Genomic DNA, 23003 nt, shown 5'->3' on the forward strand with positions numbered 1-23003 from the left:
TTCTTCATGTCTCTCCTACATCAACATGTGTCCCCTCTTCTTCATGTCTCTTCTACATCAACATGTGTCCCCTCTTCTTCATGTCTCTTCTACATCAACATGTGTCCCCCCTTCTCCATGTCTCTTCTACATCAACATGTGTCCCCTCTTCTTCATGTCTCTTCTACATCAACATGTGTCCCCTATTCTACATCAACATGTGTCCCCTCTTCTACATCAACATGTGTCCCCTCTTCTCCATGTCTCTTCTACATCAACATGTGTCCCCTCTTCTTCATGTCTCTTCTTCATCAACATGTGTCCCCTCTTCTCCATGTCTCTTCTACATCAACATGTGTCCCCTCTTCTTCATGTCTCTTCTTCATCAACATGTGTCCCCTCTTCTTCATGTCTCTTCTACATCAACATGTGTCCCCTCTTCTTCATGTCTCTTCTTCATCAACATGTGTCCCCTCTTCTTCATGTCTCTTCTACATCAACATGTGTCCCCTCTTCTTCATGTCTCTTCTACATCAACATGTGTCCCCTCTTCTTCATGTCTCTTCTACATCAACATGTGTCCCCTCTTCTTCATGTCTCTTCTACATCAACATGTGTCCCCTCTTCCCCATGTCTCTTCTACATCAACATGTGTCCCCTCTTCTTCATGTCTCTTCTACATCAACATGTGTCCCCTCTTCTTCATGTCTCTTCTACATCAACATGTGTCCCCTCTTCTTCATGTCTCTTCCACATCAACATGTGTCCCCTCTTCTTCATGTCTCTTCTACATCAACATGTGTCCCCTCTTCTTCATGTCTCTTCTACATCAACATGTGTCCCCTCTTCTCCATGTCTCTTCTACATCAACATGTGTGCCCCCCCCCTTATCACCTGAATCTCCTCTAGAGCTCCATTGAGTTCTTTGTAACCAAATGTCTCTCAGAGGGGCGTGGGGAGGGGCTCCTTATTTTCATCTAAAGTAACAGACAGAGAATCAGCACTGAAACAGAGGGGATTATGGGTAATGCTGCTATGATCTGTTTGGTGTTTCAGCCAATCAGAGACAGGCTCTGGATATATCTGAGACCTGTGATGTATTGATGAAGAGGAGGATGATGGTAGGGGACCTTTCAGTGTTTCCTAAATGATTCCTTGTCGGTGCAACCCAGCCTAATATTCTTAGTGATTTTCTGAATAAAAGCCCTCAGCTCGTTCTCACTAGGCTCACATGAGACATCTTTACAGCAGCATTCAATTACAAAGTTAATTAATTAAAAAAGGATGCATACTGTACACCTAAAGTGGCGTACAAAAGCAATACTATATATTATTATGAATATATTATATCATACCCATTTCCATGGCAGATTCTCAGTGTGATATTAACGGCGTTTTGACACTGATGGAAAATAAAACAAAATAAGTTTACATAAGAGCCAATGCAGATAATTGGCTTATTAAAAACATAAATATTTCTATGTGCTCTCATTTTTTAAATATATATACTAATAAGAGAGCTACTGTCTTTTGGCTAGAGTGATTTTTAAATAAATTATAATACAAAATAATGACAAATCAAATGGGAACCGTACCCTCTTTGTTGGACAATCATGTCAAAAAATAGCATCAAAATGATTTTCTAAATGCACCGTTTCTCAGTAATGAGTTGTGAAAAGTGTTCACTGTTATCAGATGATGAATATATATATATATATTTATAATGAATCTGCATGTGCCTTCTTTAAAGCCCGCGTCACACTGTCCCGAAATTGACACCAGATGGACACACGATAAAGGAAATGTTCAAATTCGGCTCTGATCGTAACAACATCGGGCAATTCGTGAGGGCATCTTAAGCCGTCGTATGACCGCCGGTGGAGTTTCTCAGGCTTCGGCAGCAACTTTGTGAGCGGTGGCAAAATCTTTGGCATGCTAAAAAATTGCGATGGTTCATTTTCGTGTTGAACTCGTGTGTCCATTCTGCCCTCCGTAAGGCCATCGTGAGGCCATCTTGTCAAATCGTGTCATCTTCGTCTTTACTTCGTGTGATCATCGGTGCCATCGGGCATTTTTCGCCTCACGAAGACAATACGAAGGAAACAAGAAGCTGCCCGATTGTCTCAGGAAGGCAACACGACTACGTGAAGCTCTCGCGATGCCGTCGTGTAGCCGTCGTATTATAGTACGATTTGAGTTCTGTGAAACTGAAAAGGATATTACATTGTTTTTGTTACTTTCGTTGCAGTTGTATGTCTCAAATGTAATTTAGGTTAACTTCCTGTTTTATTTAAATGCTTTTATTTTGAAGGCGAGTTTACGAAGTTGTAGTTGCTATGGAAACAACAGCGTGTGGTTCGGGTGCCATCGTGTGGCCTTCTGTAGGCGTCGTACTTGCTTCGGCTGTTGACCAAGTTCGGGGCCATCTTCGTCCGAAATTCACAATTCCATATTCGTGTGTCCGTCTGGTGTCCATGTCGGGACAGTGTGACGCCAGCCTTACTGATTACATTAACGTGTGCAGGATTTATTTTTCCACCATCTGATGTTTTTTTAATTCAAAAATCTGTCCTAAAGTGAAATGTACAACTCTGGAAGTCTCGGTCGATCCTCTTCTCTTCTCAGATTTACAGACGAGCATAAATGTGTTTTCAGAACTTGTTGTTCTTTAGTTTGTCGATGTGGAAACAGAGCTTCAGCGCCGGGCCGAGCTTCAGACCCAGATACTTCATGATCATATCGCTCTTCAGGAGCAACAAGGCGTTTCCATCGATCTCCTGGAGGAAGAGGAGGAGGAGGAGGAAGAAGAAGAGGAGGAAGACGAAGGAGAAGAAGTTAGATCAACAGGAAATAGGTGAGCAGACCAGATGTGTCAGATCCAATCATTTCCAAGAAAATATTTGCAATTGCAATTAAATGTCCTGACTGATATTGTAAATACATTTCTATTTGATAATGTAAAGTTAGCCTGGAAGTAATAGTGGGAAAGTACAGAGGTATTATGCTATAGTAGGCTTTAAGGAACCATTTCATTTAACTACGATCACTGTTGATTCATATGAAACCTGTCACAGAGATTGGAGCATTATTTTACTTTAATGCATCTGTGCCTGATAACAGCTTTCAACAAGCAATGTCCTCTTTTGTACATTCCAAATGTTCTTACCTCTTTCCCAATGTATTACCACATGTTGTATAGAAGTCTTTGAGAAACTGGCCCTACTACTGTCCTGATTTACTAACTCAGCTTTTAGGGAAGTCTATGAAAAAATGCATATTTTCCTAAAAGACGCACGACTTCATTCCCAAACATCATAAGTGTCTTTGGAAAGCTAACATTGAACAGAATGTTTGCTTGAACACAGACCATATTACTTCAGAACACGTCTCATTGTTTCTGACAGCAACGTTTCTGATTGGCCCGTGGGGGTAAAGCCCGCCCACATTTTAGTAATGTGGTCATGACGCAGCAAATCTGGATCAGCTCCGTTGTTCCCCGTTTTTAGAGATGTGGGTACGGAGGAGAAGAGAGAGGGGTTTATCTCTGACACTTTGAGAGTCTCCTGACACACCAGTGACACACTGGGGACACATCGGGGACACATGGTGATGTAGAGAAGACATCACTTAGAGAGTCTCCTGACACACCGGGGACACATGGTGATGTAGAGAAGACATCACTTAGAGAGTCTCCGGACACACCGGGGACACATGGTGACACACCGGGGACACATGGTGATGTAGAGAAGACATCACTTAGAGAGTCTCCGGACACACCGGGGACACATGGTGACACACCGGGGACACATGGTGATGTAGAGAAGACATCACTTAGAGAGTCTCCGGACACACCGGGGACACATGGTGACACACCGGGGACACATGGTGATGTAGAGAAGACATCACTTAGAGAGTCTCCTGAAACACTGGGGACACACGATGACACACCGGGGACACATGGTGATGTAGAGAAGACATCACTTAGAGAGTCTCCTGACACACCGGGGACACATGGTGACACAGCAAGGACACATGGTGATGTAGAGAAGACATCACTTAGAGAGTCTCCGGACACACATGGTTACACACCGGGGACACATGGTGATGTAGAGAAGACATCACTGAGAGAGTCTCCTTACACACCGGGGACACATGGTGACACACCAGGGACACAGCGGGGACACGTGGTGATGTAGAGAAGACATCACTTGGAGAGTCTCCTGACACACCAGGGACACATGGTGACACACCGGGGACACATGGTGACACACCGGGGACACATGGCGATGTAGAGAGACATCACTTAGTGAGTCTCCTGACACACCGGGGACACATGGTGATGTAGAGAAGACATCACTTAGGGAGTCTCCTGACACACCGGGGAAACATGGTGACACACCGGGGGGACACCGGAGACACACCGGGGACACATGGTGATGTAGAGAAGACATCACTTAGTGAGTCTCCTGACACACCGGGGACACATGGTGACACACCGGGGACACATGGTGATGTAGAGAAGACATCACTTAGAGAGTCTCCTGACACACCGGGGACACATGGTGACACACCAGGGACACACCGGGGACACATGGTGATGTAGAGAAGACATCACTTAGTGAGTCTCCTGACACACCGGGGACACATGGTGATGTAGAGAAGACATCACTTAGTGAGTCTCCTGACACACCGGGGACACATGGTGACACACCGGGGACACTTGGTGATATAGAGAAGACATCAGGAAGTGCATTTTGCACAATAGGAGAGCTTTAATGGATTCTCCAACGTGGATTCCACTGGATGTTCATTAAATCTGTAGTAAAGGTTGTATGGAAAACAATAAACAATCCCCTTACGTGTTTCCTGAAGACGTCAGCGTGCGGTCCGAGGGCCTGTGGGTCTGCGTCTCTGATGAACCAGACCACATCGTCCACAGACCAGGAGGAGGGGTCTTTGTTCTGCGGGGCTTTGAACTCCTGTGGTTCTGAAGACGCATTATAACCTCCTGTAAGACCAACACAAAGATTTACCATCAGAGGAACCGTTAGGAAACTCTCCCTGGTCCCCGGCTTGAGCTTGAACCTCAGGATCCATGTATCTGTGATCCTCTCCAGAATGGAAGGAGTCATCACATACAGAGCATCAACTAGTTCCTGAACAGTGTCCTTCACATGCTGATATCCAAGAGAGGGAGTTCCACAGTCCCAAGATGGAGGAATAGAAAGCAGTATTCAATGTTTACTTCAGATTAGCTCCACGTCAGAAATGATCATGCTTGTCACATGTCTCTCTCCATAGAGGCTGAATCATCATGTTAATCACATAGCTATCATATGCCTCAAACAGTCCTGATGCTCTGCTAGGTCATCACACATCCTGTCATGTTCACAGCTACAGTTGATACCTTTGTTAGCATGTTGCTCTCATGTTGGAGGAGTATGTTTAAACACCAGTATCTGTATTTCTTCTTGAGTAAAGGATGTGTGTACTTTTGCCATCTCTCGTAACTGGTCGTGATCTTTATTTCGTGTTTCTCCTCTCACCTGTGCGGTTGCTCTCTATGAAAGAGTTCGGGCTGCTTGACGCCGGCCGGCAGACGCTCATCGAGCCGCCGGAGAACTGCTGCGACGATCGAAACCCGTACGAAGACTTTGGAGAATACGAAGAGCTGATGGAGCCGAAATCTCCGAGATCCATGGAGTACCGTTTACCATCGGACTGATCGAGATGGTAATCATCGGCCGTTTCAGCTGGAGACGAGATCAGAAGCAGAATTATGGCCATCGTTCGTAATACAAGATGCTGATATACATCAGCAGGAGAGGACTCTTTAAAGTAGAGACTCTAAATACTGATATACACCTGAACATCAGCAGGAGAGGACTCTTTAAAGTAGAGACACTACATACTGATATACACCTGAACATCTGCAGGAGAGGACTCTTTAAAGTAGAGACACTACATACTGATATACACCTGAGCATCAGCAGGAGAGGACTCTTTAAAGTAGAGACACTACATACTGATATACACCTGAACATCAGCAGGAGAGGACTCTTTAAAGTAGAGACACTACATACTGATATACACCTGAACATCAACAGGAGAGGACTCTTTAAAGTAGAGACACTACATACTGATATACACCTGAACATCAGCAGGACAGGACTCTTTAAAGTAGAGACACTACATACTGATATACACCTGAACATCAGCAGGAGAGGACTCTTTAAAGTAGAGACACTACATACTGATATACACCTGAACATCAGCAGGAGAGGACTCTTTAAAGTAGAGACACTACATACTGATATACACCTGAACATCAGCAGGAGAGGACTCTTTAAAGTAGAGACACTACATGCTGATATACACCTGGACATCAGCAGGAGAGGACTCTTTAAAGTAGAGACACTACATACTGATATACACCTGAACATCAGCTGGAGAGGACTCTTTAAAGTAGAGACATTACATACTGATATACACCTGAACATCAGCAGGAGAGGACTCTTTAAAGTAGAGACACTACATACTGATATACACCTGAACATCAGCAGGAGAGGACTCTTTAAAGTAGAGACACTACATACTGATATACACCTGAACATCAGCAGGAGAGGACTCTTTAAAGTAGAGACACTACATACTGATATACACCTGAACATCAGCAGGAGAGGACTCTTTAAAGTAGAGACACTACATGCTGATATACACCTGAACATCAGCAGGAGAGGACTCTTTAAAGTAGAGACACTACATACTGATATACACCTGAACATCAGCTGGAGAGGACTCTTTAAAGTAGAGACATTACATACTGATATACACCTGAACATCAGCAGGAGAGGACTCTTTAAAGTAGAGACACTACATACTGATATACACCTGAACATCAGCAGGAGAGGACTCTTTAAAGTAGAGACACTACATACTGATATACACCTGAACATCAGCAGGAGAGGACTCTTTAAAGTAGAGACACTACATACTGATATACACCTGAACATCAGCAGGAGAGGACTCTTTAAAGTAGAGACACTACATACTGATATACACCTGAACATCAGCAGGAGAGGACTCTTTAAAGTAGAGACACTACATACTGATATACACCTGAACATCAGCAGGAGAGGACTCTTTAAAGTAGAGACACTACATACTGATATACACCTGAACATCATCAGGAGAGGACTCTTTAAAGTAGAGACACTACATATTGATATACACCTGAACATCAGCAGGAGAGGACTCTTTAAAGTAGAGACACCACATACTGAAATACACCTGAACATCAGCAGGAGAGGACTCTTTAAAGTAGAGACACTACATACTGATATACACCTGAACATCAGCAGGAGAGGACTCTTTAAAGTAGAGACACTACATACTGATATACACCTGAACATCAGCAGGAGAGGACTCTTTAAAGTAGAGACACCACATACTGAAATACACCTGAACATCAGCAGGAGAGGACTTTTGACTTTTTCCAGTATTCCGATTCTTTTTTAGAGTTCTGACTTTCTTTCCGAAATGTACCTTTTACCCTCAGACTGTCTAAATGGAAATCATCGGCCGTTTCAGCTAGAGACGAGATCAGAAAGTTAGATCAAAGAACATGTCTGTTATAAAAGCTTATAGTAAGGGATCTTGCTAAAGGGCAGAGGTTCTACCCAGAACTCTTTGCTCCTGGGGAGGATTAGGCAAATGAAGCTGCTGAAGTCACTTCTTCTTCTTCTGCTGCTTTGGGTTTACTGGCAGGCCGCAAACAACTTCACGGCGTATACTACCACCCGGATTCCCCGGCCGGAAGTCCCCGGAGTTGGGGACTGGCTTCAGTAGAAGCTGCTGGGACTCCCAGCAGCTTCTACTGCGCTGGGCTAATGCTAATGCTAATAATGCTAATGGGAGGATAATAAAATGGCGGCTTCACAAAACGTTTTGGGAGTTTTACGGGGCGTGGTTTGCAATCCGCCCAGCCAATCAGACATAGGAACCTTTTTCTCCCACGAAAGTCTCTGCTCTCTAGCAGGGAGTGAAAAGGGGGTGAACAGGTTCTGATGAATTCATTTAGTTCAGGCTCTTTTTGGTGTGAACGCAAATATATCTGAGTTCTGATGAACTATTGTGGGAAAAGTACTCCGGTGTGAACGCGCCAAAAGATTGGGAATGGGAGTTTTTTTACAAGACTAAAACATTAAAGACCATTAGAAATAATTTCCATCCAAAGAATCGGTTTTGAAGAAAGGATCTTTCTCAGAATTATGATTTGTTTACAGAATCCTCTCTTTTTTTATTAGAATTGGAAAACTTTGTCAGAACTATATATTTTCTCAGAATTCTTACTTTATTTTAACATTCTCACTTTTTTCTCAGAATCTTTACTCGTTTTGACTTTTCTCAGAATTTTGACTTTCTTTCAGAAATGTGACTTTTTTCCTCTGAATTAAATGTTTTTTATCAGAACGGTATTCTTTTTCCGAATGTTGACATTTTTCCTAACTTGTGAATATTTCTCTTAATTTCAGAATCCTCTCTACCGTCGGAGGCGTAGGCGCCCGTGCTGATTGGCTGATCGCTGAACAGGTTTTCGCAGTGCAGAGAGCGGCAGAGTTTCTTCAGGAAGCGCAGCACGTAGTCGATGCTGTTCACCACCGGGAGGCTGAGCAGGTGCTGCTTCCCGTCAAACGTGGCTGCAAACAAACAAACAAACAAACAAACACTTTAAACAACATCACAGCTTTAAACACACAAATTAATCTTCTACTAATGCTTGTTTCCAATTCGGGCTGTCTCGATATCAGGGTTTCCAAATAGGATAAATGTGGCCAAAAGATTTCATAACGATATTTGCAGATTTGAAAATGTGTCGCTTCTTCGTTAATTTTTCATCATTCAACAATGCTCCTTTTTGGATAATGGAAACCCCTCAAAAAGGGAATGAGTTTGAGCTGTAGTCTGTAACCCTGAAGGTACAATAGCATAACAACAACAACAACAACAACAACAACAACAAAGTATTTTAACAATTATCATCAGTTGAAGCCTAGTCCATTAATGCTACACAACAACACCAACAACAACAAGAGGACAAAACCAAACAGTAATATGACAATTGTGGCAATAAATATGTTTTTGGATAATGAAAAAACTCAAAAAGCAGTTAGTCCATTAATGCTACACAACAACAACAACAACAACAACAACAACAACGACAACGACAACATGACAAAACCAAACAAAAACCGTATTACATTTTTATGTTCTCCAATTGTCCCGATAGGTACATTTCTCGTAAACCCAATAGGACAGAAACGCCTGGACGGAATCTCTTATAAATGGGCACCACCAATGACTTGGACTGAAGGATGAAGTTCTTATCATTTGAAGGTCAAAGGTTACATCCATCCCAATCCGTGTGACGGTAATATCTCTGGAACTCATTAAGGGAATTTCTTAAAATTTGGCCAGAAAGTCAGCTTGAACCCGAAGGCTGAACGGATATATTTTATGGTCAGAGGTCAGTGTGACCTCACAAAACCCTACAATCGTTTTGGGCCATAACACAAGAATGAATACACTTAATATGACAATTAAAACAAATTGACACAGTCGGTAAACACATCTTGAATTTGCATAAGCTCTGTTAAGTGCCTCGATAAACATTCATCTGTTTGTCCTCTTTCAATGTATTTATCTAAATAGTTATCACCTTAATAAACTGTATTTAATGTAATCTTGCTGTACAATATTTCATTTCACATTCTTGTATATCATATTCTATTTACGTGTATATAGACTTCTGGCACTATTTTGCATTTGTATTTTTGTATTTTATTATACATGTTGCATCGTTGAAGGAGCTCAGGTCAAAAGAGCATGGTAGCTCATGTGCAGATGACATTAACGGTACGTCTACACTACAGGCATCAGAAAATGCTTTCAATGCTTCGCCCATTCACTTGAATGGGGAGACGTAGAAGATTTTGAATCTTCGCCGAACTGCATTGTGGGGAGCATGGCATGGCTTTGCAAGCATCACGAGCATCTATCGGCATCAAAAGTTGAACAATGTTCAACTTTTGAGGCTCGATGCTTGGCATCAGCCAATCAAATCCAGTTTATGCAAATCCCGCCAGTGCAAGCGCAGCCAATCAAACCGCGTGCAAGCTGGGAGAGCCAGACCGCAGTTCATTTCCTCATATTCCAAACGAGATATTACGGTAGCAAATCACCCGGTTCTTTACGACCGGAACTATTTACCGGGATACAAACCGGAGGAACCAGGCATGGAGGGAGGTGGCAGAGACAGTGGGTGAAACTGGTAGGTTTCCACCTGTTTGGAGAGTTTATATCCAGTTTACTTCGTTTTAACATTGCTATTGCTTTGTGTGTCGGGGGCGGGAGATTCATTTGATCGGTTGTTGGTCGCGTTGCTCTCAAAAAATCACCAAGCTTCAGACACGCCCAGCTTCAAGATTTGTTGATGCCTGTAGTGTAGACGGACCTTTGAATCTTGAATCATAAGTTCACCGACGAGTCCAAGTGGACATTTGTGCCAATATTTTAAGGATTTCCCTCTAAGCGTTTCTGGGATATTACAAGAGTGGGAAGTCACAAAGATATTTCACTACAGAAATCCTATCAGTTCATCCTGATGTCCAGGTAAAGATTTGTGCAAAGTCTGAAGACGTTTCAAGGCGTTCTTCATATATTGCGTGGGAGGAAATAGACTCAAGGATCAACTGAGATGTTAGTGGTCATTTCGAGTCTAAGTGGATAATCTCCTTCAAACCTTGGGAGGATTTTATATTTTTATCAGAACGGTATTATTTTTGTGAATGTTGATTTTTTTTTTTACATAATTTCCAAAAGATCCATGGTGTCAGTTTGACTATATATCTCAAACTCCTCATTCTCTCTGAGTGCCTTTTCAGGTACAGTGGTAAACAAAGGGGTAAAAGATGTTGAACGAATAGAAAGCACCACCTGAGGGAGGTCTTTGTACAACACCTGATATCTTTTCTCCCCCGTAGCCCTGGGTGAGCAGCGTGAAGACGGTTTTCTGCAGGAAGGCGCTGTCGATGCAGCCCTGCACGGCCTGCTGGAGCACCACGGAGGGTCGGTCCGGCCCGAAGTGATCCGGCAGCTGGAGGATCTTCTTCCGGTCCAAGTTAGGACCCGTGTTGGCTTGCTTGTTGATGTAGATGCAGACTGGAGCAGGGAAACACAGGGGGAAGAGATACTTGATTATAGTTTAGGGTAGGAGATAGAAAGACATGCAGCTAGGGTCCGCAGGTTGGAGTCGAACCCGAGAACTACTTTAATGATCTTAATGGGAACAGCTGGATGTTCTTAGGGAGTTGTATGAGGTACTTGTTCATTTTAAGTGTGTGATGTTAAGCAATGGACTGCTGCGGACGCTTTTGCTCAATTCTATTGCAATATTTGATGCACTTTTTTCTTTTTATGGTAACTATATTGTATGTAGCCTTGGTGCAGGAGCCTAAGATTTACAAAACAGCCTATGGATCCTTTGAACATCAGTGTGCACTATATCTGTTGTGCTAGCAGGGTGAAATCAAAACTTAGCTATGATTGGTCAACCTCTTAGAGATGTCCCGCCTCTTAGCCTATCACGGACAATGTGTTGGAGCGCTAGCCAATAGGAACGCAAGTGTTACATAGCGATGTCACTATGTTCCGGGAGTTAACAAAGGAGTCCAATGGAGGTGTTTCAGGAAGGGGGTGGGGGGGGGGGGTGGGGGAGAAAGTAGAGGGAACAGGGATTTTAGCCTCTGCAGACCTAAAACCTAAACAATGATTTATTTAAACCTGAACAGTTTTGAATGAAGCAGGAGTGTTCTATAGTGATGTCACTATGTTCAAGGAGTAAACGCAGGAAAGGGAACAACACAAGAAGAAGTATAGGACTCCTTTCACTATAGGTTTTTAATGTTATTTTCTTCAAATAGTTATTTATCTGTGTTTTTATTTTGATGTATGCACCACAACATCAAGTCAAATCTCTCGTACGTGTCAACCCACCAGGGCCCAGGAGTTCAAAACGTGTAATCCCTATCTGATCAGATCGGATTTGGATTTTGGGGAGTTCAAAACCAAACAACAGGATTAGGATCACTTTGATATCCGATCAGATCAGGAAATTCAATCCAAGCTTTAATCTGGATCAAATCTTCAAAACGGGTAGTTCAAACCGACAACACAGGATGGGGATCAGTTTGATCCCATAAAACTGGATTACCCTGATCCCACCAGAGGGGCGGATTTCCAGTGGATTACCAGAGCAACATGTACTGTACCATTTATTTTAAAATATGTTTCAATTTAAATAAGATGGCAAAGTTTGTTAACTGAAATAATACACCATTTTTAGCCTTCATGGGAAATACATTTTATTTTTTCCATGTTTGCTCACGTTTGTGGTGGCCTATTTTGTTTTCAACCAAATGTTGATGACATAAATGTTTATGCTCATAAAAGTATCACAGCAAAGATTGTCAATCACAAATGTAATTTAGATTAAAGTAAAAATATCTCCAACAAAAAAAAAGTCCATCCTCTGTCATCACCTTTCAAAAGTAATCGCGGACAATAGCATCTCGCATTACATCACCACTCAGTCTGTCATTGAGAGGGAGATCCATAGGTGGGCCTGATCATCAGCAGAGGCAAGGGGCTCTGGGGGATCATCGATGTCAGAGAGGGGGACTCTGCGATGGACAGCGATATTGTGTAGCACAATACAAGCTAGTGTTATGCAGCATGCTCGTTGGGGTTCCACTCTCAGATAGTTCAGGCATGCTAAACGCCTCTTCAGTACTTCGCTCAATGGCACACCTGGTTCTTCCATGGGCGTTGTTGTAGCGCATCTGTGAGGGAGTGTTGGGCGTGGGAAAGGTGTCATCACCCACGGTAGGAGTGGGTAAGCACTGTCGGCTAATATAACTCCATCCGGCCTGTTGTTTTGAAATTCAGTGAACAACCGGCTCTCTCTGGAGATTCGTGCATCGTGGACTGACCCAGGCCATCTCACAACACAGTTGGTGATAGCAAGGTCAGCATCTCCCACAAGCTGCACATTGATGCTGTGCCTCCCTTTCCTGTTGACATACTCCCACTCCCTCTGAGGAGGTGCTTGAATATGTACATGGGTGCAGTCGATCGCCCCAATGGCGTTGGGCATGTCTCCCAGAAGACAAAATAGCTGCTTCACTTTGACAATGTGGCCATCAGTGGGAAAAGTCCCAAAGTGATCCAGCAGGCGAGCCAGTGCATCAGACACAGCTGTCACCACTTCACCCACTGCTGTCCTGTGGACTCCCATGCTGTCAGCTATGACCTGATAGAATGTTCCACATGCGTAACAGCGCAGGGCAATGAGGACCTGTTCCTCTACAGTCAGAGCATGACTCCGCAAGGCTCTGCACTGCAGTTGTGGCCTGAACAGATCAGCAATGTAGTTGATGTCATCAAATCCAAAACGATTGTACAGTTCTTCTGTTGTGTACTGTTGGAGAGGTTTGTGGACCCTTTGGCGGTAACCTCTCCTTCCAGCATGGAAGATGTGAACAATCCCTGCCATGACTGTGTTCTGACTGTTGTTTCAGTCAGTAGGCCTACCTCAGTCTCTGAAATTGCAAATACACACCTGGAATGCATTTCCAGATTGGTTAGGGCCTGTGGTTAACTATGTAATTAATAGCAAGGCCAGACCTATACAACTAATGGCTGACCTGACCAAACCATGGAGTTGGAAAGATGGACAAAAAGGGGCCTAATTGTACCTCTACTGAGACCCATGCTCTGCTGAGACCCATGCTCTGCTGAGACCCATGCTCTGCTGAGACCCATGCTCTGCTGAGACCCATGCGCTGCTGAGACCCATGCTCTGCTGAGACCCATGCACTGCTGAGACCCATGCTCTGCTGAGACCCATGCTCTGCTGAGACCCATGCTCTGCTGAGACCCGTGCACTGCTGAGACCCATGCTCTGCTGAGACCCATGCACTGCTGAGACCCATGCTCTGCTGAGACCCATGCTCTGCTGAGACCCATGCACTGCTGAGACCCATGCTCTGCTGAGACCCATGTTCTACTGAGGCCCATGTTCTACTGAGACCCATGCTCTGCTGAGACCCATGCTCTACTGAGACCCATGCTCTGCTGAGACCCATGCTCTGCTGAGACCCATGCTCTGCTGAGACCCATGCTCTACTGAGACCCATGCTCTACTGAGACCCATGCTCTGCTGAGACCCATGCTCTACTGAGACCCATGCTCTGCTGAGACCCATGCACTGCTGAGACCCATGCTCTGCTGAGACCCATGCTCTACTGAGACCCATGTACTGCTGAGACCCATGCTCTGCTGAGACCCATGCTCTGCTGAGACCCATGCGCTGCTGAGACCCATGCTCTGCTGAGACCCATGCACTGCTGAGACCCATGCTCTGCTGAGACCCATGCTCTGCTGAGACCCATGCTCTACTGAGACCCATGCTCTGCTGAGACCCATGCTCTGCTGAGACCCATGTACTGCTGAGACCCATGCTCTGCTGAGACCCATGCACTGCTGAGACCCATGCTCTGCTGAGACCCATGCTCTGCTGAGACCCATGCACTGCTGAGACCCATGCACTGCTGCAGAGTGTAAGACACAATTATGACTCCATAGTTGGTAGCTTTAAAAGAGAGGGTGGAGCGACTAAAGTGAAGAGCGGAATATGGATGGAGGTGACAGACAATGTGAAGGCCACAGGATCTGGACACAAGAGGACGGTGGACCAAGTGAGGTTGAGGTGGAAGAATTTGAAGCAGCAAGCTACCAGAGACCACAGCCAGGCTAAAGGCTAAAAACCCACAGACGGGTAACAAAGCCTATGAAAGGGGACAACACACGGATGTGGTTCTGGATATCATCGGTGGTCAGCAGTCACAATCTTTACAGGGAATACCAAACGTTGTACTGGATGGTGAGTCGCAGGTATGTGTGATTTTATCCTTGTCCCTATTGAACTACAATGATTATCTTGTATAATAGCTATTTTCATATTACTACAATGGCTGTGTTTCTTATACAGCATCCTAGTACTACAATTTTCCAGGAGCTTGCATGCTTGTGATCATCTTATTAAGGAGTATAAAGTATATTGATGAACTTTCATTTCAGGTCGTCAATGCACCTGATGTGACACACGAAGACGAGGTCTTCCTGACCCATGTGGATCCAGAACCTTCAGCCAGGCCTGATGATGACACCCTGCAAGAGCCACCTCGAAAGAGAAAAGTCAAGCAGACCAGACAACCAGAGCAGAGGGATGATGCCTATGAGACTCTGCTGAGCCGTGAAACGGAGAGGGCAGAGATTCAGATCCGTCTGGCCCAAGAACAACTACAGCTGTGCCGGCTTCAGCAAACTGAAAACTCACTGAGAACTCAGCTCCTCAAAGCCCGCCTGGATGATCCAGCTGCCTTTGAATGAAAGTTGTATTGTTGTTACCCGAGTGGGAGTTTTTTTTAAAAGTACAATTTCATTATGATTTGATGTCCTTTATGTATTTAAAAATATAATTAAACATTATAGATGTCTCTGCAATGGGGTCTCTTGTCTTCCTTGTATTCTTTTTCATGTCCACTAGATGGCGATCGGTCGGATTAAAGCGCTGATATTCAGGATCTAGTCATCTTGAAAAATCGTAATCTGGATCAGGCTGATCCTATCCTGAATTGCTTTGAACTCCAGGGACAACATTTGGCCGACTTGTCTGATCCTGGATCACAAAAAATGGGATTTCAAAATCTGATCGGATCTGATTGAGATTCAAAGTTTTGAACTCCTGGTGATAAACCTGATTCTAAAAACATACACTTGGGTACAGGGTACTGCTGATCAGCATTAAAGGTGTATTTGGTGTGTTCCTGTTACCTGTGAGCACCTGGGGGGTGGCAGAGTGCGGCACGGTGGCAGCGTCCTGGGGGATGGAGCTCATGTCGGGCTCGGGGGTGCTGCTGGGGGGGGAAATGGCCAGCGGGGTCATCACCATCCGGGGTTTCAGCTGCAGGAGAGAAGGGTACGCATTGTTGTTATGGTATTTCAGGCATATTATTGATAAATCACAAACGTATCGTCTTCATTTAGATTATTTAATTTCATATTCTGTTCTTCTTGTACATATCTACGGAGCCCTGGAGGGTTCATAGAGAAAAATAAATAGAACGAGGCCATGTTTTATTAATTTGTGCGCATGATATACTTTTTCGTGAGCATGAGATTACCGGTGCGCCAAGTAGGAAGTGGAGCGCACAGGAGACAACCGTTTCATTGCAGACTGTTATGTTTACGTGGGGAAATGACAGCGCATACATTATTTTAGATATATTTAAAACTCGACTTCATTTTAGGGACATTTCGGCCTGGAGCGTAGACACCGAACTGCCCGATTATTCCCCCTGTTACTCGTTTTATGAAGGAGATGGTCACCAGGGCGCATGATGTGTAAATAACCAACTTGTGTTCTGTGAAACTGAAAAGGTTAACATTGTTTTTGTTACTTTCGTTGCAGTTGTATATGTCTTAAATGTAATTTAGGTTAACTTCCTGTTTTATTTAGATGCTTTTATTTTGAAGGCGAGTTTACGCTGTTGACAGGAAGTTGTTGTTGCTATGGAAACGTGAAATGCTACATGATGTGTGTTGTGTTCGGTGTATGTCCGACACCGGCATCTGTTCTCAAATTACCATGAACTGTAATTTACAGACATCTGGCCAAGACCATCTGTGAGTTCCCAAGTGAAAGAAGTTTGTTTACTCTTAATAACGATGTAGGCCAGAACGAACGCCACTATCATAATGTCTTCTGAAAACATATGCACACACACACACACACACACACACACACACACACACACACACACACACACACACACACACACACACACACACACACACACACACACACACACACACACACACACACACACACACACACACACACACACACACACACACACACACACACACACCTTTCTGTAGCCACTATTATCCTGTATTAAGATAATGTCATTTTAACAGCCTTCTACAGAACGAAGCATGCATTTTATGTACAAAAACAGACTATATATTTACATTAGTAAATCCCTTTGGATCCCCAATCTCTCTGACACTGGGACAACACAACATGTGCAGGGCATGATCCTATGTACAACACATGCATTTTTTTAAACACACTGCACCCCCCCCCCCCCCCCACACACACACACACACACACACACACACACACACACACACACACTCTTCCCCCTCGCGTATTCCCACCTTGAATCCCGGTTTTCTGCCCCTCTTTTTGGGCACTTTGAGTGGAGGCAGCGACTCGGGGTAGCGGCTTGTTGTGAAGTCCATCTTGGCGTTGTTCCGGAGGGGGGGTCGGCCTCTCTTTCTGCCCGGGATCTTGCCCCCCTGGCTAGGGAGGAAGGAGGGAGACACTGCAGCCGATTGCATCTCTCTGTCGTCTGGGTTCTGAGCCGCTGCTGCAGGAACACTCATCTGGAGACAAAGAGAGCCGAGCTGCAGAAAACATCATGCTACTCCGCGATATCACACACACAGCTATTAGCTTCATCATAGCATGCATTAGCTTCACACACAGAGGGAACTGAGCTACATACATGCTAAACAATAATGCACCCTGATGCTCCTCCTCTGTTTTTAAAACTGAGCATGCATTAGCTTCCTTTACAGACAGAAAGGCTGAAGAACCACTGATGCTACTCCTCTGTATATACCACGCCATGCATTAGCTTCCTTTAAAGACCGACATACTCAAACACAATGCCCCTGATGCTCCTCTATAACACACCATGCATTAGCACCATGTTTAAAGGGAACTAAGCTACAGAAATGCTAAGCAATAATGCACACTCCTCCTCACAGAGCCTCATGCACAGACAGACAGATGCTACAGAACAATGCCCTCTCCTCCTGTCAGCAACACAGCATCATTTACAGAGAGGAGCAATGCAGCATTTAGCAGAGCAGCATCACAACACAAAGGCAGCCATGAGGAGGAGGAAGAGGATGAAGAGGAGGGTGATGAAGAGAAGGAGGGTTATTTCTCTTTCTTGTTGTACCTGCTGTCTTCTGTAGTGAAAGCAAAGAGCCGAGCCCTTTAGTTTGGATGACACAGAAACTACAGAGCTGCTTTCCTGCAGACAGCCATCCTCCGCTGCTCTCCGGCTGCAGATTCTCATTAGACTAATGCATTCAGCAGGGAGAGGGGGGTGGGGGGGGGGGGGGGGGGCTTCACCATGGAGACCCAGCTATGAATTACCATTACGATGACAGCTTCCACCCTAATCTGTAAAAACCAGGAGAGCAGGAGAAGGAGAAACACATCTCTCATGCAGGACGAGTGGATTTGTAATACAGGATGCCATATTTTAAATACCAGAAAATGCAGCTGAAAGATGCTTCTGTTTAATGTCCCTTTGACACCTAAAAAAACGGTCTCTTTTGTGCCTAAACATTTCTTTCTTTATACCTCAAAACGACCTATTTAATACATGTGAACCGTCTCTTTTCTGCCTAAAGATTTTACCTACAAATTAATTAATTGATACCTGAAAAACTGTCTCTTAAATGCCTAAAAATGTCTTTATTTATACCTGAAAAACTCTCTCTTAAATACATGCAAATAACCTATATGTAATGCTTATAAATGTCTTTATTTATACCTGAACAGTATTTATTGAATACATGCAAACTGCCTCTTTTACATACAATAAAGATTTACTGGAAAATTGTCTCCCTTTTTTTTAAGGACATATCTCAACGTGTTCACAGACAGTAACATGCAGCAGGGCACACACTGTCAATATGAACGTGTGTGTGTGTGTGTGTGTGTGTGTGTGTGTGTGTGTGTGTGTGTGTGTGTGTGTGTGTGTGTGTGTGTGTGTGTGTGTGTGTGTGTGTGTGTGTGTGTGTGTGTGTGTGTGTGTGTGTGTGTGTGTGTGTGTGTGTGAGCATTAGAGAGAGTTGCGGCGAGGGAGAAGAGCTCCTCTGTTGTCATGGCAACAAGCCAAGCCCCCTTTCTGACTGTCAGCCATGTTTGTTTGTCTCTGCACTGTGTGTGTGTGTGTGTGTGTGTGTGTGTGTGTGTGTGTGTGTGTGTGTGTGTGCGTGTGTGTGTGTGTGTGTGTGTGTGTGTGTGTGTGTGTGTGTGCGTGTGTCTGTGTGTGTGTGTGTGTGTGTGTGTGTGTGTGTGCGTGTGTGTGTGTGTGTGTGTGTGTGTGTGTGTGTGTGTGTGTGTGTGTGTGTGTGTGTGTGTGTGTGTGTGTGTGTGTGTGTGTGTGTGTGTGTGTGTGTGTGTGTGTGTGACAATTAAATAGCCATAAATTAGATATACATTTAAAAGAATAAATAAATAAAAAAGGAAAAATACATAATTTATTATTATTTGTGTTTTATATTTATGTAATTATTTATAGATTTTTCTAAATTATTATTTATTGTGTTATTTATTCATAAATTATTGTATTTAATGTTTTTGCTCTCAGCCCTGTTTCTGTTCCGAAGCCCCGCCCCTTTCCGGTCGGCGCGTCACTCTCCCCTGTTTGTTTTGTTCGTTGCTAATAAAGTTTCGGTGACGTCATGAATCCAACATGTCGGTGTGCGGCAGAATGAGGATGTCACCCTCAGCTCTTTGGGGATTTAAATGTATTTTCGCTGCTCGGTTTTCCTCCCGGAGGATCTTAGAGTGTCTGCCGGGGCTCCGTGGGAGAGGTGAGGGTCGAGAGGGGAGAAAACACCCAGTTTAAAGCTAATTTACACTGAAAACTGCACCTCGATCCAGTTATAACACACCTTGTGTAATGTGGTTCACTAACTCAAAGTGAACTGAACACTACAGTTACATATATATATTATATTACAGATAAATGACATTTCGTGCAAATGTATCAGTCATTTCCTAACCTTTGGGTTCACAGCAGGGAGGCATAATACACCTGGTGTACCTATGGATGACAAATGTATGAAATACTAATAATATTTGTATTTATTTATTACGTTTTTTATTCATTTATTACAATTTATAACTAATATTTTTTGATTATTGTTTTTAATTTATTTACAGATTTGTTTTCAATTATTATTATTTGTGTTTTTGTATTATTGTATTTTTATTTTATTACTGTTATTATTTGTGTTTTTTATTTATAGACTTTTAGAATTATTATTTGTATATTTATAGATATTTTATTATTATTATTAGAAGGGTGAGGGGGGAGACAGGGCCAGGGGGGGGACAGGGCCGTGAGGGGGGAGACACGCTTGCTTGGTAGCACTCTGGGTGTTTCCCAGAGCCACTATTTCAAGGACGCTATGTTCCAATGTCCAGGATGCTTGGAATTCTACCAAGGCCGGCGTCCTTCGTCCGCGGTCTTAAAATCCCCACAATGCTTTGCGCACGGACCAATTTCCAAATCTTTGGCGGAAATCGCGCTCCATTTAAGGCGGGGCCTCGCATATGATGCACACCTGCACACCTGCACACCTGTTAGCCTGTTCCACCATTCTTCGTTTTCCGAGGCTAGGAAGGATTCTTGCCTCGCTTCTGAAGGACCTACCAAGGAAGCGTCTTCGACATTGAGAAACACCCCCTGTCTATCCAGGACTTGAACCGGTGACCTTCAAGTTGCCAAGCCAAGTCCCTATGGACTTTGCCACCACCGCCCTGAAGATCTTCAACAAGATACTTTCTGAAAATCTCGGAATTCTGCATTTTCTCAAGATTCTGACTTTTTTCAGAAAAATTGAAAAATACTGACTTTTGTCTAAAATTGAATAATTCTGACTTTTCAGATTTTTTTCACAAAATCTCAACATTCAGATTTTCTTTGACAACATTCTTTCTTTTTCATAAAATCTCAACTTTTTAGCTGAAACATAAAAACTCTGTATTTTTTCTCAAAATGTGGACTTTTGTCTGAAAATTAGGGCTGTCAAACGATTAAAATGTTTAATCAGATTAATCACCATTAGAACTATATCCAAAATATGCCATTTCTTTATGTATAGTGTTGTGGGAATGGAAAGATAAATGAAAGAAGGCGGATATATCCATTTAACACACAGTATGTATGTTATAACATTGTTCTGTGTGTCAAAATGAAAGACAGCCCACACACCTATCAATCATCAAACCGTGGGGTCTTATTTCATTACGTGTTGATTTCTATCAACGGGGGGGGGGGGCTAGTGGAGTACTTCGTGACCACAGAGCGTGAACGTTGTGATCAGCTCTTTTAGCTCAGTTCTCAGTGAAGGGGGGGAGTCTCCCTCCGCAGCCGGTTGGTGTAGTTTTGGCACAATTCCGTCGTACAGACCGACGTTAACAGCAGCCCTGTCTGTGCACACGGAGACCGACTCTGTCGTCCGGTGATCTAACCGCCTTCTTGAAAAGCTTCACAAGTACGTCGCTACGCAAATGCGCTTTGTGACACAAGTGACGGTACGCATTTCAGATTACGCACATAACCTGCGTACCAGTTGTGTGCACCCCTGCACTACAGCAAAAGTATTCTCCGTCGGGACTTCCTGCAACAACACCACGCCGTTATCTTGATTCTGATTGGCCAGAAGACATTATCAAAGATGTTCTATTGAGAAGACGATCACTACGTGACAAAAGTTTTCAAAACCGTTTCTAGTCTTCGGTATTTCCAGACAAGTGGCTACTGAAATCAATCTGACTAACTGCTGTCTGTGTGATTTACTCCGCGCGAGTTGGCGGACTTTATTTTGCTTACTTTAACATCATTGTTCATGGTGGGGCTAAGCCATTTCTTGGTATGGGTGCAGCCTACCCCAGCCACACCCTGGCGCTGCCACTGGTGGGATGTATGGCGCGGGCCATTCTGCACATGCGTTAAATGCGTTAAATATTTTAACGCAATTAATTAAAACATTTAATTACCGCCGTTAACGCGATAATTCTGACAGCATTACTGAAAATCCATTCCATAAGAAGGAAAGAGGTCTCTGCATTTGACCCCTCCTAGTGTTAGGAGCAGTGTAGGGAACGGTGCCTTGCTCAGGGACACCTCGGTAGCACTCTGTCTATCCGGGACTTGAACTGGTGACCTTCCAGTTGCCAAGCCGACCCTCTATGGACTTTGCCACTACCTCTAATGTGTCTAAGTCTGTAGGGACTTGGTCTTGGAACAAAAGGCTCGAGGTTAACGTCTCGGTCGGACCCAAACTTTTTTTTAGTAAGCTGGTATCTGGAGAGGTGCCAGTTCACCTCCTGGGCCACTGCCGTGCCGAGGTGCCCTTGAGCAAAGCACCTAAGCTTGAAACTGCTCCCTTGGTGCCGGATAACTGGCAGCCGCTCTGTGTATATCCTCCCTGTGTGTGTAATGTGTGTTGTTAGGAAACTCTCCCTGGTCCCCGTCTTGAGCTTGAACCTCAGGATCCATGTATCTGTGATCCTCTCCAGAATGGAAGGAGTCATCACATACAGAGCATCAACTAGTTCCTGAACAGTGTCCTTCACATGCTGATAGAGGGAGTTCCACAGTCCCAAGATGGAGGAATAGAAAGCAGTATTCAATGTTTACTTCAGATTAGCTCCACGTCAGAAATGATCATGCTTGTCATATGTCTCTCTCCATAGAGGCTGAATCATCATGTTAATCACATAGCTATCATATGCCTCAAACAGTCCTGATGCTCTTCTAGGTAATCACACATCCTGTCATGTTCACAGCTACAGTTGATACCTTTGTTATCATGTTGCTCTCATGTTGGAGGAGGACACTCAGGATTTCCACAACAGAGCGGAGAAAGACATTTCCTTGTGAGGGATTATTAAAGTATGTCTTCTTCTTCTGACCCCAGGTTACTCAGTGGAGACTCAGCAGCAGGTGTTGGATGAGAGGCCTCGGGGTCCTCAGGATCTCTACAGCGGGCCCCTGGACCACTACACCTCCATTATCAGA

The 23003-nt window shown here is 44.0% G+C and overlaps 1 protein-coding gene and 1 pseudogene across 3 annotated transcripts; both read right to left on the minus strand.

Annotated features, from left to right (window-relative positions):
* Positions 1 to 18266, minus strand: LOC307046958 (sex comb on midleg-like protein 4). Of its 2 annotated transcripts, none has more exons than XM_079693630.1 (8): positions 18135 to 18266; positions 17323 to 17550; positions 15934 to 16063; positions 10999 to 11199; positions 8526 to 8678; positions 5526 to 5732; positions 4839 to 4987; positions 1 to 2756 (listed from the first exon to the last, which is right to left on the minus strand). In XM_079693630.1, exons 1-8 carry the CDS (start codon positions 18252 to 18254, stop codon positions 2631 to 2633), a joined length of 1314 nt encoding a protein of 437 aa, XP_079549756.1. In that variant the 5' UTR covers positions 18255 to 18266; the 3' UTR covers positions 1 to 2630. The 2 variants fall into 2 exon arrangements, with proteins under 2 accessions (XP_079549756.1, XP_079549757.1); XM_079693631.1 differs by lacking the exon at positions 18135 to 18266 and adding an exon at positions 17827 to 18080.
* On the minus strand, positions 12626 to 13591 carry LOC307013463 (putative nuclease HARBI1; annotated as a pseudogene). Its single transcript has one exon. The product of its transcript is annotated as a putative nuclease HARBI1 (transcript).
* Positions 18267 to 23003: the final 4737 nt, after the last annotated feature.

Source organism: Notothenia rossii (assembly GCF_949606895.1).
Source record: "Notothenia rossii genome assembly, chromosome: 7".
NCBI classification, from domain to species: domain Eukaryota; kingdom Metazoa; phylum Chordata; class Actinopteri; order Perciformes; family Nototheniidae; genus Notothenia; species Notothenia rossii.